General features: G+C 28.0%; 3 protein-coding genes across 5 annotated transcripts; 1 reads left to right on the top strand and 2 right to left on the bottom strand.

Moving 5' to 3' along the window:
* On the bottom strand, window positions 1–3853 carry Crz (corazonin). Its single transcript, XM_085657360.1, has 3 exons — window positions 3745–3853; window positions 602–933; window positions 1–87 (listed from the first exon to the last, which is right to left on the bottom strand). The coding sequence occupies exons 2-3, from the start codon at window positions 929–931 to the stop codon at window positions 13–15; spliced, it is 405 nt and encodes a 134-aa protein (XP_085513486.1). The 5' UTR covers window positions 932–933; window positions 3745–3853; the 3' UTR covers window positions 1–12.
* Window positions 3854–4965: 1112 nt separating this feature from the next.
* Window positions 4966–14057, top strand: DPCoAC (dephosphocoenzyme A carrier). Of its 3 annotated transcripts, none has more exons than XM_035866182.2 (6): window positions 4966–5071; window positions 10797–11057; window positions 11603–11922; window positions 12478–12743; window positions 12955–13144; window positions 13498–14057. In XM_035866182.2, exons 2-6 carry the CDS (start codon window positions 10911–10913, stop codon window positions 13643–13645), a joined length of 1071 nt encoding a protein of 356 aa, XP_035722075.2. In that variant the 5' UTR covers window positions 4966–5071; window positions 10797–10910; the 3' UTR covers window positions 13646–14057. The 3 variants fall into 3 exon arrangements, with proteins under 3 accessions (XP_035722075.2, XP_035722072.2, XP_035722074.2); XM_035866179.2 differs by lacking the exon at window positions 4966–5071 and adding an exon at window positions 5532–5724; XM_035866181.2 differs by lacking the exon at window positions 4966–5071 and adding an exon at window positions 10575–10673.
* Window positions 14058–15019: 962 nt separating this feature from the next.
* Bub3 (mitotic checkpoint protein Bub3) lies at window positions 15020–17288 on the bottom strand. The gene is made up of 4 exons (XM_035866187.2): window positions 16879–17288; window positions 16742–16811; window positions 16340–16650; window positions 15020–16268 (listed from the first exon to the last, which is right to left on the bottom strand). The coding sequence occupies exons 1-4, from the start codon at window positions 17071–17073 to the stop codon at window positions 15864–15866; spliced, it is 981 nt and encodes a 326-aa protein (XP_035722080.1). The 5' UTR covers window positions 17074–17288; the 3' UTR covers window positions 15020–15863.
* Window positions 17289–18234: the final 946 nt, after the last annotated feature.

Genomic DNA, 18234 nt, shown 5'->3' with positions numbered 1-18234 from the left:
TGTTGATCCTCTTTATAGCTGAATGAGGCGGTGGTGTTCACGGAGATTTTTTTTTGACGCACTTGTCTCGCAAGGTACCAAATATAGCTTTAACAGAAAATAGAAAGAATAAGACAAAAAAAAAAAGAAAGAAAAAAGAAAACAAAACAAAACAAAAGAAAAGGAAGCGAAAAAACCAAGACAAATAAAAACGTTAGAAAAATGTCATCCATAATGTCATTACGTTATCATAATTAAATGCTTCAAAACCTGCACGATTTATTTGATTTATTAGAAATATTGTTCGTTAATAATATTAGTTCTAACTCTTCTATTACAGAAAGAGAGAGAGAGAGAGAGAGAGAGAGAGAGAAAAGAAAATAGATAAGTGTAAAAAAATCGATCGATTAAAAAGAACGATCGATTTTGATAGTATCATTTTGAAAGAAATTTTAGTCATAATTTTTTTCAATCAATTCCCACTTTCGTCTATATTATTAACGATTACTTTGTTATTATTTAAAAAAAAATTTTGTTTATCGATTTAACAAAGAAAGGAGACGGGGAGGAGGATGGGGAGGGGAAAGAAGAAGAGAGAAAAAGAAAATTTAGAACAACTTACAGTTTCGTTATTATTTCCCTGAAAGAATAATCTCATTCTATGTATGTCGCAACGTGTCATCGACGTAGCCGTCATCGTCGTCGTCGCAATTGCAGTTGGCGATGGCGACGGTGAAGGTGAAGTTTGCGTTGACTGAAGATTGTCGAATTGTAAGTCTAAGACATTTTTCATCCAGGAAGATGCCGGCGGATATGAGAATTGAGAATTAACATCCGTGAGAGTACGTTTACCGTTCGTCCATCCATGGCTATATTGAAAGGTCTGAGATAACACGTTCGTTGTTACGAACGATAGAACGAGAACGATCGTCGTACCATAGGAAACAGCCATTTCTATAATCAATATATATATATATATATATACGTAATCGTATATTACGTTATATAAATTTAATTTTTATATATTTATATCTACCTATTTATTTATCTATCTGTCTATTTATCTAGAAATCTATCCATCTAGAAATCTATCCATCTAGAAATCTATCTATCTATTTAAAAATAATTCTTGGATGAGTTTGTGATTTTTTTTTCTTCCTTTTTTTTTATTTCTATCCTTTCTTTTTCTTTTTTTTTATTTTTCTCCCTCTCTCTCTCTCTTTCTCTCTCTCTCTCTTTTCTCACCAGGATAAAAAATATTTCATCCCAGAGATTTCATCGGCAATACAATTTAAGAACAGATTCGAAGTCGAGGGGTAGATACATAACAGTAGGTAAATTAATCTGTTAAAAGAGGGACAAAGTGGAACAACTTAGGTAAATTTATTGGCATACGTCGAAATGGACTAATGACTTTTCAAGTCAAAGATCGGACGCGATGCGTGTTGGTTGAGTTGAGTTGAATTGAGTAGAGTGGAGTGGAGTGGAGTGGAGTAGAGTGGAGTGGAGTGGAGTGGAGTGGAGTAAAATGGTGGGGAGGGCCGGACAGGGCGGGGCGGGGCGGTCAGGCAGGCTGGCAGGCAAGCGGGCGGGCGACCGGGTAAATGAGGATGGGGTTGGAATGGGGTTGGAATGAGGGAGGAGGATACAGTAGACCGATTCTAGTTGACATAGACTGCCGCGGACTAATTATGAAAGACGAAAGGAATAATTTAATCAAACTTTATTATATCATTTGAATTTAATTCATGTCTTATTGACCTCCCTACTCTGTCCGATCGATCCTCTCCGATCTCGAATGAGAGAGAGAGAGAGAGAGAGAGAGAGAGAGAGAGAGAGAAAAGGAAAATTTATATTTATCATTTATTATATTTATTTTATTTCGTGGAAAAGTTTTATTTACTTATTTATGTACTCATGTTTTGTGTATATATATATTTTTTTTTCCTAACTTACGTAGAAAAATAAATTATTATTATTTTTATTATTATTATTATTATTATTATTATTATTATAATTATTATTATTATTGTAATTATTAAAATGATTTTATATACGGTATTTTCACGAACGATTTCATAGAGACAACAATAGGTAAAAGAGAGAATTTATATTGGCTGACGAGAACTCGATGGTGGTCAATAAACGTAGTAGAAAACAATAGGCCACGGTTGACTTGTCGGTTCAACGATCCGTTAGAGAAGAGACGCGATTTAAAAATGCACGACCGCCATTTCGACGCTTCAACACTCTATGCTGCTACCACGTTAACCTTTTCGTCTCGATCTTTCGCGTTTATCCGGTTGTAACTTTTGAAACGTTAATCCTCGTCGATATCTACGGGTACATTATTCCTTCTTTTTATTTTTTTTGTATTAGACGTTCGTACAAAAAAAAAAAAAAGACAAGGAAAAACTGCACGTATAAATCTACATCTTTTACATATCCATGATAGAGACATTGAAATTATTTCAAGTATTTTTATTATTATTTTGCAGTTTTTAAATTCTCTCTTCCATTGTATTACCCCCTATGTAAGTGTAAAATTCGCGTGAAAGAAAAAATTGAATAACGAGATTGAAAAACAAATAGAAAAGAAGAAGAAAAAAAAGGAAGAGAAAGAGAGAGAGAGAGAGAGAGAGAAAGACAGAAACGAAGAGAAAATTATAAAAAGTAATAATTATATTGTACCAAGAAATTTTAGATTTCTAATTGTCACGTTTAAATTCTTTTGAAAAGTGGGATAGAGGGCGAAAGGTGGAGAATGTGAGAAGAAAGGAAAGAAGAAAGGAAGGAAGGAAAGAAGAACAAAGATAGAAGTAACGAAAGGCGTTTATATTTTCCGACGGTTTTTTAGAGAGTGCCCGAAACACCCTCCCCGTTCTGGCCGTGCTAATTTTAAAGGGACCATTAACGCTACGCGCGTCCCTGGTCATTAAGATAAGAGTAAGTGCTACTAAGTGTCCCGCGGATAAGAAACGTGACCAGCATCTCTGTTGCATAGAGACGAAGAAGCGGAGACCGCTTCTTTGGCTTACGAGTAGGTAGACGAATGGAAAAAGGGGTAAAGGGGAGATGGGGGAAGGGAGGAGGGTGGTAAATTGCATCTTATGCGATTAGTTAAAAGATGGTTCTATTATCATCCATTCATATTTTTCATCTCCATTGTAAGATCGTATCAAACTTATATCTTTTTCGACGTTTCACATTTTCAACGAAATTCTTCGTTTAAATATATTCAATTCAATATATATATATATATATACATATATATATTGTAAATTCAATTAAATTAACCGAATTAAAATCTAACATGGTTTTCCTTCTTCGAATGACTTTGATACGTTTAACTCTGCCTTTGGTATAGCAATTGGACACGCTCGTGTAAATCTAACGATTCTATCTAAGAGTAGGACGAATGCTATTGCAATTTTAAATTACTTCTCGTTAACGCTTACGCCTGGTATAAAAGATTAATGGAAAACGTCGAAATGGATTTAAACGAACATCGATGGCCTGATAAATCCTTTAAACGTGTTAGGATCTATCGCATTAGTACGCGATATATATATATATATAGATATTCGATCATTATTCTTGCCTTGTTCTTTTTCTTTCGTTGAACGTAAATTCGATTTGTCTTTTTAGGTATTTAATTTATTCGTAGTTTTTTTTTTCTTCCCCTTTTTTAATAGCAGATATTTACATAGAAATATTTCTTTTTTTGTTTTTTCGCATTAATTTGATAGATACATATATGCTTACCGTATCTTTTCGTCTTTCTTGTCACCAAACGATTTCGAAGAAACGACGTTAGGATGTTCAAAGTAGATGATCTATGTTGGTCGAGTATCTTGGTAACTATGATGTCGAATATACCACGACTAGCTTTTATAAGGGTAACCCCATGTCCTTCTTCTCTCTGATAAGTTTTTAAACTCGATCATATTACATTCATATCACATAGAAATTTTCTATTCGAGAAGATGTCGGTTATTAAATCGTAATTAACATTAGTCAGGTATTGTGATTTAATTTCTCAACCTAAGGTGGCGACAGAATTATTCGTAAAACATCAATGGACTCATTTGTTGGACCACTTATAAATACGCGTGTAGGTGTTTCATTATTTTCCTGGTAAAAGATAATTCGTGTTAATGATAACTCTTCTAAGTACAATGTTGAAAGGATTTCGATGTAACAGAGAAGAAAATGGCAAGGCTCATCGATTATTCGTTTAAAGAAATGCCGATTCCGAAAGCGTTGAAAAAGCCATCTTGTTTTAACGAAATTTATTACTACACAAGTACTTACTACGGTGTAGTGCCGTGGTTCGATCGTTTGCACGAAATTGCATTAGTCTCCTTCAGATTATATATGTATATATATATATGTATGTCTTGTGTATGTATATATGTGTGTATTACTTTGTGTATTATTCGATCGAAACGAAACGTTTTATGTCGATTACGGTAAATAAAAAAAGGAAATAACAAAAAAGAAAAAACATAAAAAATTACTATCCATTTAAGGATTACTATTCAGGAAAGATAGAGTTCGATCGTTACCTTACTTGCGATCGATAAAACTGTGTTCCATTGTTATCTTGTCCGATCGATAAAACAGACCTTTAAAAGCAATAAAAAAAAACCAGTTGTAGATAAAACAGAGTTCCGCTATCAATGATTATTATTCGTTCGATCGGTAAATTAATAGAGTTACCGTTATTACCTCTGTTTGTTTCTCAATGAAAGAAAAAAAAAAAAGAAAAACCTCAAATTAAAACGATTCTACTTTACCATCATTGTCGATAAGTATGTATTCCAAACAAAAATGAAAATTTCTTTTTTATCGACTCATCTTACCAGAAGTCTTAATTAACCGTTGATAAATTACCATCGTAGAAATATATATTTTTGATAAGGCAAATAATAAAAAAATGTTGTTATACGAATATAAACAGAGATGGAACCCATTGACGTGCGATGAGACCAGCGTCATCTATCACGAATATGTAAGGTTAACGCAGTTGCGAAGGTCATGCAAGCACGATAGAAGCACATTTCTCGTTGTCCGATAAGCACGCACGCACGTAAGTGGAATCCTACGAACCATCTATCTTTCTCTATCTCATTTTCTGTTTCTCTTTTTTTCTCTTTCTCTCTCTCTCTTTCTCTCTGTGTCTCTCTTTATCTATCACTATTTTTATCTCTCTGTCTTTCTATCTATCTATCTGTCTCTCTCTCTCTCAGTCTTATTCGTTCATTTTTAAATTACAATCACGCAATCAAAATTATAATATAGAAAACCGAGAAATAACGTGAAGTGGTTGGTTGATAAACGAAAAGAACAGTTGCAATATCAGTCGTCGTCGAAAGAAAACAAGTCTCGATATATATATATATATATATATATATACATATATATAACTCGTTTATTCGTCAGTTTTCTCGTTTCTGTTGTTGATCAGTGACTATGCATTTAAGAAAGAGTTAATGTGAACGAATTCTATTTGACGAGAACGAGAGAAAATGTAAAAAAATAACGAAATTAAATGAAAACCTCTTTTTTATATCTTTGACATCTTACGACAAGGATGATCATGTTATTGAAAGTGTCGCAATCGAGTTCTACATTCGAATGAAAGAGAAACCTTTTGAGATAGTTCTTTGTCCGAAAGAAGAATATTATCGTTCGTATCCATTCAAGAATTTTTATAAAGAAATTCTAATACGTTTGAAAGAGGTACGGTGTAAGATGATAAAGGAGAGAAGAAAGAAAGAAAGAAAGAAAGAGATAGATAGATAGATAAAGAGAGAGAAAAGGAAAAATAGGGTATTTAAACGTTCGAAAAGAGGTTAAAATCTCGTATCTCGTTTGATCCATTTATCTCTCTTTTTCTTTCACTCTTTCTCTCTCTCTCTCTCTCTCTCTCTCTCTCTCACTCTCACTCTCACTCTCACTCTCTCTCTCTCTCTCTCTGTCGATTAAAGAAAAAAAGAAAAAATTTTCATTGAAATTATTTAACGATATAATGAAAGTTATCTTAATGAAAAATTTCTAAAGTAAGATACAATCATGAAAGAAAATATGATCGAAGTATAGAAGAAGAGAAGCATCGACAAATTCGTTCGAAGAAGTTGATTTATATTCATTCTGACGTTCGGATATATACACATACGCACATACATAAATATAGACATTTACGTGTGTGCACATACAAAGTTCACTTTCATTACTATTCTCAAAAAAGATAAAAACACGTGTATAATTATACATATACATATATATATATATATACATATATATATATTTGGTAACGTTTAATAAATTTCATGTTCTTTTTGTTTTTTTTTTTATTTATATACATTACATACATGTGTCATTATTAACTATCATTCTTTATGAAAATACAACGTTAATTAACGTGTTCGTTAATTCATGTTGATAATTTAAACGTAAGGAGTAATTTATTTATCCTTTTGAAACTAACTATCGATCGAAACTCTCTTTTACGTAATTGCTCTTCGACGTAAGACGAATCGACGATCGATCGGTATGCGTAATGTGTGTACGTGTTTGTGTGTATATTGTGTGTATTTGTATGATATATGCGCGACCGTGTATGTGTGTGTGATTAAAATCGTATGTAAAGTAAGAATATGATTTCTTAGAAACTGAATTATTATCATTTATTTTTTTGTTAATTCTTACTTAATCAATGTAGATAAGAAAAAAAGAAGAGAAAAAAAGAGATTATATCTCGAAACTAGATCAAATATTTAAAAATATGTTCAAATTTCAACGTGAACCTGAACATTGTGTGTGTGTGTGTGTGTGTGTGTGTGTGTGTGAATATGTAATGTATATTCATATATATATAGAGAATAGAAATATATTTGGAAAAAATAAAGAGTCACGACTATTTATACATTTTTTTTAATTTTCGAATTTCGAATTTAAATTTTTAAAATAAAGATATAAATTATCTAATATGTAAAACAATATAAAAAATATATATATAATATATTAAATAAATAAGAAAAGAAAATTATATAAAATATATAATACAATGGAACGAAATAAATATAAATAGAAATCGTACGCATACATTTTTACTAGTGTTAGGATATTAACATGAATTATCACACACATACATACATATATATATACAATTATAATTATTTATATATATATATATAATATTATATATATATAATATTATATATATATATATATATATATAATTAGATAGATAATTATTAATAATAATAATAATAATAATAATAATAATAATAATAATATATATACATATATAATTAGATAGATAATTATTAATAATAATAATAATAATAATAATAATAATATATATACATATATAATTAGATAGATAATTATTAATAATAATAATAATAATAATAATAATAATATATATACATATATAATTAGATAGATAATTGCATAAATCGTATAAGCAAAAAATTCGTCATAAGAATAGAACTAAAGAAAAAGAAATTAATTCATTACTTAATTCAATGCAATAATCTAATTGTGCAGTTTTGCTGGATGTAGAAGGAAAGAATTGAGAAAAGAAGAAAAAATAAAAAAAAAAAATAAAAAAAAAATAGAGATTTAATTCATCAAATAGAGATTCCATTCGACATTTATTTCTTTCTTTTTTTTTTTTCTTTTTATTTTATTTTATTATTATTTTTTTCTTTTTTTTTTTTCTTTTTTTTTATTTCTAAATCTCACTTATTCAAAGATCATTTTCATAACGATCGATCGATTTATATATGTTTTAATTTAATCGTACGTATATATTTCAACTTTTTAAGTATTATAAATAAGAATTAAGAATGGACGAGAGTATTAATCTAATTAATGAATAAATTTCAATAGTTCATTCATATGAAGTTTTAATCATAATTGAAAAGAAAAATTTACATGATTTTCTTTTGGATATCATCATCGGAGTATGAATTATGCAAACCGATTGCAAGGACACACTTATCATGTTTATTTAAGAGTCCCTAATGAATGTTACTTTCGAATAGACTGACGATTCAAAAATTCTACAATCATTAAAGTATATATATATATGTATATACTATTAAACAAAAACGATTTTTTGTTTAATCGCTAAGTTGGACAAATGAAAGAAAAATCTCTCGAATATTCTTAATTTATCGTTTCAATAATTCATTTAATCTTATCGACGTTCCAATCAGTTTTTGTGTTTTCTTTTTCGTTTTTTTTTTTTTTCTTTTTTTTTGAGGTTTATATCGATCGATAAAAATATGAAAATTAGTGTGGCGATAACATATGATTAGAATGAAGTCACACGGATACGTTATCATAATTTAAATAATGTTTATAAACAAGGTGAATATTATATTTTGACAAATTTATGAGCTTAATAGATTGTTCGTTTGATTATGACATATATATATATATATATATATATATATATATATATATATATATATATATGATACGAGAAGAATATTCTTTATACATTATATATAATTACATAAAATACATTTTATTTATTGCTTTAAGAAAGAGAGAGGGAGAGAGAGAGAGAGAGAGAGAGAGAGAGAAAGTTAAAAATTTAGTAAAAAGATGTATTTGTGTCAAAGATAAATATAAATATTTCATGTCGAACAGTTGATTATTATCGATTATTATTGATTAGAAAAAAAAAAACGTATATATATCCTTAAAAAATGTGATAATTAAATTGATACTGTTTCATTATTTTCTTCGCTCGAGCAGAACGAATCTCGCATCAATGGTTTGAGTTGTTGTAGAAAACAAATTAACAAGATGACCTTCGTGCACTCATTTGCATTCTCAATGCATACATAAGATCTGTATATATATATATAAGTGTGTGTGTGTGTGTGTGTATATATGTTGTTGTGTGTGTTTAGAGACGCATTTAAATCCCAGAATCTCCAGATAGACCCTGTATCTCCAATTAAAAAATTTCTCATTATTATTATTCTTTTTTACATTCAGTAAATTTAATAGAAATTTAATTATTTCGAACGACTAACTTAACTTTATTTATATTTTGTCGTAGACTTAATTATTTACACGAGTAATTCGTGCAAAAATCCAATCGAAAAATGGCGGTCAATGGGTGATAATTCTTTTATAATTTCATGTCAAATAAAATTCTGAGATATAATACGATCGCGTTGTTTTTCAATTTATAAATAGTAAAAGTATTATCTCGTTAAATTCATTATCGTCGTGGCGTTATTATGATCACAAGTGGTATAAAAATATGATACTTATAAACGGTAACGTAATGATACTCCTCGACGACATGTTTGTTTTTTTCTGTTTCTGTTTCATTTATTTTGTTTTTTTTTTCTTTTCCTTTTCTTTCAACTCACGCAATTCATATAATTCCGCGCACTTTTATTTCACAATTCTAAGAAATTTATTTACAATATACCAGTGAAATAAGATTAGTTGAATCCAACATATCTCTGTACTTTTTTTTTACTCCGTTTTGCAAAATTTATCGTATGTAGTTTAGATAATAAATATGTGTAAACAAAGAAGTGCGGTAGGATCATATGGATTAATTCTAATATTTAATGAGTTTCGCAATTACAATCGTGCACATTATTTTTCTTTCCTTTTTTTTCTTTTTTTTTTTTGTTTTTTTTTTTTTGTTTTGTTTTCGTTCGAAAAAGGAAGGAAAATAATACACGATTATCTACGGTTTCATGATTATTAAGTTATATCATCTATAAATATAGATTATTATGATAACAGAAAAATAATTATTTCTTTAAGAACTTTTAGAATCTTATACATCATGTCATTACTCATGATTATGTATCTAATCAATTTTCTGGCTCAACATACGTATGTCGTACGGTTTGTTTTCCTTCTCTCTTTCTTTCTCTCTCTCTCTCATGAAAAACAAAACCGCGAGATAAATATTTAAATAAATAATTATTTACATTAGATGATACATATATATATATATTTCTTTTTAAATACTCATTAATGTCTTTCTTTGTTATTGCAATATATAAATATTTTTATTTATATAAAATAAATCTTGTAAAATTGAAGATGGATATAAAAAATATTTTTACTTCAGACGATAGTTATGGTGTTTCCTTTTTTTTTTTTTTTTTTTTTTTTTTTTGACGTCGAATATGTTGTCATTATAAAAAAAAAAAAAAAAAAAAAAAAAAAAATAAGAAAGAAAACGAAGATTTGGAAATAAGCTTGTATTCTTTCATTTTGCAAGATAAATATTTATCACACTTCATATCATATATCTATTTATACATATATCTATGCTACATAAATGTGTTATACAGTGGCAAAGAAATGTGTTATAAAACGATAATTTTCATTTTTTTCTTGTTTTTTCTTTTTTTTTTTTTTTTTTTTCTATTTTTTTTTTCTTTTTATCATATAGATAAAGATACATTAATGAACACGTGCTATCCGGAGGAGGAAAGAAAAAGAGAAAATGGATAACAGACGCATTAGCGATTATCTTTTAATGTAATTTATTTATTTTTTTTTTTTTTTTTTTTTTTTTTTATTGATACGTGATCGGAAAAAGAGAAAAAAGAGAAATCTAAATCGTTTAGGAAATTAACACTAATGTAATGAGCTCGTTAGTATCTCGTTTGCATCGAAGAAGATCTATTGTAATTTTCTTTTCTTTTTCTTGTCTTTTTTGTTCTTTTCTTTTTCTTCTTCTTTTTTTTTTCTCTTGTTATCGTTCATTTATATACGTGTACACGATCGTAATATAAATTATTCTTTCGTAGCCCTTTGCGATCGACAAAACGGCGAGAATCTCTTCGAAGCCGGTGTTGTCGCTGCTATCGTTGCTGTCGCTGTTACTGTTGACAAAACAGTTCGAAAATGTGTGGCAAAGGAGAATGAGGGGACACATCGGACCAAATCCAGTTGAAAGTGGTCAAGTAGTTTTAGAGAGGATTCATGGTAGCATCAAACCAACGAGCACCATATCGATGACATATACCGCAACCTCGTCAAGATCCGATGGTGACCTGGATCCAACTACGGTGATTATCAATCTATAATTATTTATCTAATATAAAATCTAACGTTAAAATATTTTATTCACTTGATATAATAATATTTAAATACATATGATTTTATTTTATATATTAAATATATTAATAATATCTTACGATGAAACTTTTTTCTAAATGAAATTAAAATTTATTTGTTTATTTATTTATAATAGAACATAAATCTATTTGAAAATAATTTTATTCTAATATTATTTTGAAGAAAAGTAGATAGCGTGCGTATGAAAAACTAGACGAAAACTAGACAAAAAATTTATTGAGAATATAATATAAAAATTTTTATACGATCCAAAGTATTCAATATATTAAATATACATATATATATATATATATATATATTCAATATAATATGTAACATATATATGTACTATTTTAAAAATATTATTATAATTATTATATATACAATTGATAAAAAAAGAAAAAAAAAAAAAATATATATATATATATATATATATATATATATATATATATATATATATATATAGTATATAATATATAATTTTCTTCGTTATTAGAAAGAAAAAGAATGCAAGGAGAACATTTCGAATGTGCAGAGGGTATGGACCAGTTTATTAGCTGGTGCAGCAGCTGGAGGTTTAGCGAAGACAGCGATAGCACCGTTAGATCGCACAAAGATCAATTTTCAAATATCGAAACAACCTTATACAGCGAGAGCTGCTCTTGTATTTCTTGTCAGATCATTTCAAAACGAAGGACTATTGAGTTTGTGGCGAGGTAACAGTGCGACGATGGTTAGGATCGTTCCTTATGCCGCCATACAATTTACAGCACATGAACAATGGAAGAGGATTCTACAAGTCGAAAGTCCAGAAACGTAAGACGAAATCAAATAAATCAGTATCAAACGTAATCCGATTAATCATATTCAATAGGGTTCATAAATCATTTATTATCGTATGAATATAATATAAATACGATATATATATATATATATATATATATATATATATATATCCATATTTTTTTTCTCCAAATAAAATTTCTAATTTTACCAGTGAAATCCAATAAATTATAATAAATCATAATCTATTATAATTAATCATTTTCACGATAAATTTCATAAATAATTTATATTACATAAATTTATTATAAATAATATATATATATACATGTGTGTTTTTTTTTCTAATCAGAATTTTTAATCTCATTAATAAAATCAAATAAATTATAATCGTTGGATCGATCAATTTTACGATAAATATTTGGATAAATAATTTATTACTATTTATTAATTATAATAAACACACATAACATAAATATAATTTGTAATCGAATAATCATGTTAATAATCATTCGATCGATTAATAAATTTAATAATTTGTCTATATTGATATTATTAATCGATTGAAATAGATCAATTTGTCTTTAGGACTCCACCGGTTAAAAGATTATTGGCTGGTTCTTTAGCCGGCGTTACGTCACAGGGTTTAACTTATCCTCTTGATCTTGTACGTGCTCGAATGGCAGTGACGTTAAAGAGTGAGTACAAAACTTTGAGGCAAATGTTTCGAAGGATTTATCAGGAGGAAGGTATCGTGTCCTTTTATCGTGGCTTTACACCAACGATCTTAGGCGTTATACCTTATGCTGGCATGAGTTTCTTCACTTATGATACTCTGAAACACTTAACGGCAGGTGAGTCTTTATCTCCTATTCCAAATTATCAATCCTAATCTTTAATCGTCATTATCATCAATATCATCATATTTTTGATGAATCATTTTCGATCATCCTTCTCTCTCCCCCTCCCTCCCTCCCTCCCTCTTTCTTGATATACACTAGAGAATTTACTTCTTGTCACGATTACCATGAAAATTTATTGTCATAATTATCTGTCGATGAATAGAATATTCCCAATATACGACGACTATACCTGGGATGGCTACTGCCTTGGCACTCCTTTGTGGCGCTGTAGCCGGAGTAGTAGGACAAACGAGTAGTTATCCTTTGGATATCGTTAGGAGAAGAATGCAAACTTCGGCAATTAAAAATCAACATTATCAGAGAGTTACCTCGACAATAGTTAAAATTTACACGTAAGATATTGATATTATTAATTATACGATGGGTTTCGGAATAATGATAAAAATAAGAATTATTAGTTGTTTCCCAAGGATACACTTAATGATATTAAATATTTAATGATGGATTTTAGATTTTATAGGTAAAAATTGATAACGTAATATATGTCTGATACCGTCCGTGAGAAAGAACAATAATGTAAAATATATTATTACATTTATTGTTTTTTTTTATCTTTTTTTTTTTTTTTTTTAAATATTTGACTTATACTCCTTTGCGTATTCCACACCCACAGAAGAAAATTTTTAGAAAATTGTATTAATTGTCTCTGTGAAATATTCATATTTATATTTATTTTTCTTTTTAGAGAGGAAGGACTGATGGCTTTCTTCAAAGGACTGAGTATGAATTGGGTAAAGGGTCCAATAGCGGTAGGCATCAGTTTTGCAACTTATGACAGGATACGTGACACTTTGCGAAAAATTATTTGCACGTCGGACAATGTGACAGATTAAAAAGTTAAGTTGATAATATAAATTCGTGAAATAATGAAGAAGAACGAAGAACGATGAAGAAAGGTGAAGAAATCCAATGTTGTGTCACTTATTTATTGATTCAAGAATCAATTCAAGAACTCTGATTAAATGTTCAATCAGAAAGCGGATCTCCATTTGAAAGGATGATAATCCTTATAAAAAAAAAAAAAAAAAAAAAAAAAAAACTTGCACGTAGATGATTTTGTTGATCATCTATTGATCAAAGTGAAAGATCTTCAATGATAGAAATAGAGAGATTTCACTTTTTTCTTTTATTTTTTTTTTTTTTTTTTTTTTTTTTTATTTTTTTTTTTGTAAACTCGATAGAATAATGCGATATATTCGCGCTCGTGTCGGTATATCTAAGAGAAGAATTATAAAAGATGTCGATTATTATTAGTAAAAAATTGTTGAATGCTATACATATATATATATGTATATATGTATATGTATATATGTATATATATATATATATATATATATATATATATATATATATATGTATGATTGTACTGTTATTTAAAATTAAAAAAAAAATTTTTAAGAAATTGTTAAAAAAAAAGAAAAGAGAAAAAGATAGTGCATATGGAAATATATTATTTCGATGATTAGAAATTTTTTTAGAAGTTAACGTTGAAAATCTTTCATTTCATTTTGATCTCTTATATTTCAAAACAGCTTGCCTTCTTCGCAAAATATAAATTTCTATAAATCGTACATACGTTGATCTCTAAATGAGTAGCTTAATTCATTATATAATTATGCGTTATATGAAAATGCATATACTTATAAGATGGAGGAAGAATTATGGTTACAGTCTATCGAAATACATAATTATACTTCTGTATCTCGATAAGATATAATTATATTCTTCCTTTTTTTTTCTCCTATGCAAAAATTATGTATACATATATATAAAATATAATTATATATATATATTTATATATATTATATATATATATATATATTTATATATATTATAATTATATATATATATGTGTGTGTGTGTGTGTACATATATAAAATATGGAGATCTTCGTCTTAATAATTCAAATGCAGGTTCGTACGCTCAATTTATTGAAATTAGATTGTTCATGAACGTATTTAAGAGTTGTTCATCGATGAATACATTCGAATAATTTTGACAATAATTAATAACACGATAAAAGTAAGATATCGTGTGTTTTAAAATAGCACAATTCACGTTAATCGAATATATCGAGAATATGGAGATAATCCAATATATTAATTATATATAAAAGGAGAAAATCTTAATATTTTTTTAAATATTTTCATTTGTATATGTTTTTATCTTCATTGTAATACTTTTGCGATAATGTTTACCATGTATATAATATATAATATCTTTGTTATAATAATAATGAGAGACATGATATTCTGCCTTTTCTCTCTTTATATAAATGAAGTAATATAAATAATATTATAATCTTTAATATATTTTCTTTCTTTTAATGGACAACTCTAAGGAAAAAAAAAAAAAAAAAGAAAAAAAGTAAAAAAAGAGAAAAAAGAAAATGTCAATTGAAAACGTTAGTAATGATTTTTCTCTTTGATATTTATTATGAGTCGTGCCTTTCTCACGTAATAAATATTTGTATTTAGTTATCGAAGCCTTTTTAGTAAATATAATCTTTTATAAAATATGTCTCCTTTTATTTCGTCGCATAATGAACGCATAAACTGTTGACCTATAGTACAAAATATTGTGCTTTTAAATTAAGTGTTTCACATACCTCTTTCTCTCTCTCTCTCTTTCTTTTTCTCTCTCTCTCTCTCTCTTTCTCTCTCCTTTTATATAATATGCATATACATAGGTATGTATGTACAATTATATTTTATGTGATAATGATAAAGCAGCGATGTTTAAAAAAACGATAGTTTATTCAAATAATTCGATTAATCTAATAATTTCAAAGAAATGATCCAGTTTTATAAGAATCGTTGTAACGTATACATAATAGATTGTAATGTATACATATAGAATAATTACAGTTAACAATATCGAAGTCTTCCGAAATATAAAAGTGTAAAATCCTGATGATCCTTTATATTTACATGATGCATAAAAAAAGAAAGAATGCCCGTTAATGGATTTTAATGATGTTTTTATCTGATCTGTAGCGCGCGATTTAAATAACATTATAATTACAAATGATCCTATTAAAAAGATATAATGTTACTTAGGTTTAGTTTCTTGATCGTTTACGTATCTTATATAAATTTCTATTTCATCTGTACCACCAGGTGGTATTTGAGATTCATTTAAATAAGACACACCTATAGCAAGAACAGAACCATCATGGCTAAAACTAAGAGCAGCAACGCCAGCGTTATATCTATGAAATTGACATAAACGTTTTTTGTTAAAACCATCCCATATATTCACAAATCCATCCGATCCACCGGTAGCAAAAGTATTATAAGTGGAATGAAAACTTATAGCATTTACTGGATAAATATGTTCTACGTTATTCTCCTTTATTCGATGGCACTTAAAAGCGTATTTTTTCTTCTGTGCTTCTGGTGTCGTATCTAGATATTCTACTGCCACTCTACCTTCTATACTACTTAGAACATAGCCCTATAAATTGAAAGAATATTTTTATATGCAAAAGTTATTCTATCATTTAATATTAAAAGTAATGTACTTACCTGTTCATTGGGAAAACCTTTAATACATCGTGTTTGATATTTTAAACTACTTTCGCGTCTTTGAAACATTCCAGCCATATTTCTTAAATCCCAGATACAAACTTTTCGTTTTGCTGTGCCTACTACAAATTTATCTCCACAAACTGACAATGCCAAAACTACATCTGGTTGTAGATAACTACCCACACAAGTGGGAGTTCTTGGATCCCAAAGCTTTACAGCTGCATCCCAACCACCGGTTAATATAGCATTTACCGCACCACAATATTCTATTTTTCTGATCGGTTTGTCGTGTGTTCCCATGACCGATTCTGAGAAAATACTTCTGAGTTTTACATTTTCCATAGCAACATGTTCACAATTATTTATAATGCAGTACATTAGAACTAAAACTCTCATTACCAGTATTACTATTGATGTCATACATCTTCAATGTGTTTCCTAAGCCACCACTATAAGCATGTACCGCATCCTAAAAATAATAATATGTAAAAACTATTAATGATTTTAAAAGTTTTTCAATAGATTTGATACATTACCTGAAATGCTACATCCAAAACCGGCAAATCGTGATTATATTTTAACCTCATACTATTTGCATGAATATCATATAATCTAACTGTACTATCCCATGATGAGACAAGTAAAAATTGTGTAGAATTCGGACCAAATTCAACGGCAGAAATCGCATCGGTCGGAGGCGATTTTATTTTAAATTCTGTTCGTGATTCCATCTCTTTGAAAGAGGTTATATTCGTTCACTATATAACTGTTATAGAGTTAAACGATATTGTAACATACAAAATTGTTGATAATGTAAAATAATCGTCTATTAATTCACAACTTAATGCGAATGCAGATCTATAATTATTATCTGTAAACAAAATCACAAACAAAATCAAGAATTAAATTCAAGTTAGAAAAAAAGTAATCAGTTTTTTTGTTTCAACTGTTGGCAATACGTACACTCTCTGTACGGCTTCGACTTTCATAGAAATTGTAATTGATTTACAAGTTTTAATACTTTGTAAATTTTTTCACAATTAATATTCTTTATCGAGTCTCGATAAAATATCCGATAATTAATATTATATTCATTAATAAGTAATTAAAAGTAATTAAAAGATTATAAATTTATAATCTATCTATAAAATCATTGATTTATTTTGTTTATAGTATAATATAATAATAAGCGTTTAAATATTAACAAAATCGAAATGAGATCAAATAAGAATATGAGAATAGTGATATCATCGAACATAATGTATAATATACAATCTGAATTTTTTATAATCTGCCAAATTAATTCCATCAATAAAATATCCCAAAATAATTACAGATTTTCGAATGATCCAGAAATGTCGATCGTTAAACTAGAAATTCCCAGGGAAAAATGGATTTGTTTTCGTTTTCTACGAATTTTATGAAAATTCATCACTTAGACACATAGTATAATTATATAATAACGTAGCATTATTATATAAACAGAACTTACGAATTTTTTAAAAAAACTTTATCTTCATCGAAAAGAATGCTTTTAAAAAATGATATTTCTTTTGTGAATAGTTTATCCATAAAAATAAAACCTTTTTAAAAATACGGAAAAGCCATGTTCTTGCTTAAATCTTTATATTTAAAACAATTATACTTGTTTATCAAGCATTACTCCTAAATTGGCTGTTGGCATAAATTTCTCTGCATTCGACGACATTTTTCGCGGAAGAAGAAAAAATTTATCCACAGTCGCGCTCTCTTGAATTTTCCGACGAAAGAAAAGAAAATCGCAATTTTCATTATAAACATTTCACATATAAATGCTTAAGTGGTGTGCATTTTGTATTTTTTTTTTGATTGAAATAGATTTCTCTAGAATGTGAAAATTCAAACAGGAGAAC

This window comes from Vespa mandarinia, chromosome 5 (assembly GCF_050613455.1).
Source record: "Vespa mandarinia isolate Hongniang chromosome 5, ASM5061345v1, whole genome shotgun sequence".
Taxonomy (NCBI): domain Eukaryota; kingdom Metazoa; phylum Arthropoda; class Insecta; order Hymenoptera; family Vespidae; genus Vespa; species Vespa mandarinia.
The sequence above is the reverse complement of the archived record's forward strand: the minus strand, read 5'-3'. Positions and strand labels throughout refer to the sequence as shown.

Excerpts from the sequence above, each read along its gene's own strand:
- DPCoAC (XM_035866179.2), top strand. The coding sequence starts at position 5,620 with ATGAAAGAGAAACCTTTTGAGATAGTTCTTTGTCCGAAAGAAGAATAT. Across the intron at positions 11,923-12,477 it reads CAAGTCGAAAGTCCAGAAAC|GACTCCACCGGTTAAAAGAT; the intron begins GTAAGACGAAAT and ends ATTTGTCTTTAG. Across the intron at positions 13,145-13,497 it reads ACAATAGTTAAAATTTACAC|AGAGGAAGGACTGATGGCTT; the intron begins GTAAGATATTGA and ends TTTTCTTTTTAG.
- Crz (XM_085657360.1), bottom strand. The coding sequence starts at position 931 with ATGGCTGTTTCCTATGGTACGACGATCGTTCTCGTTCTATCGTTCGTA. Across the intron at positions 88-601 it reads AGGGAAATAATAACGAAACT|CTATATTTGGTACCTTGCGA; the intron begins GTAAGTTGTTCT and ends TTTCTGTTAAAG.
- Bub3 (XM_035866187.2), bottom strand. The coding sequence starts at position 17,073 with ATGGAATCACGAACAGAATTTAAAATAAAATCGCCTCCGACCGATGCG. Across the intron at positions 16,651-16,741 it reads TGACATCAATAGTAATACTG|AATCGGTCATGGGAACACAC; the intron begins GTAATGAGAGTT and ends GTATTTTCTCAG. Across the intron at positions 16,269-16,339 it reads AAGGTTTTCCCAATGAACAG|GGCTATGTTCTAAGTAGTAT; the intron begins GTAAGTACATTA and ends TTCAATTTATAG.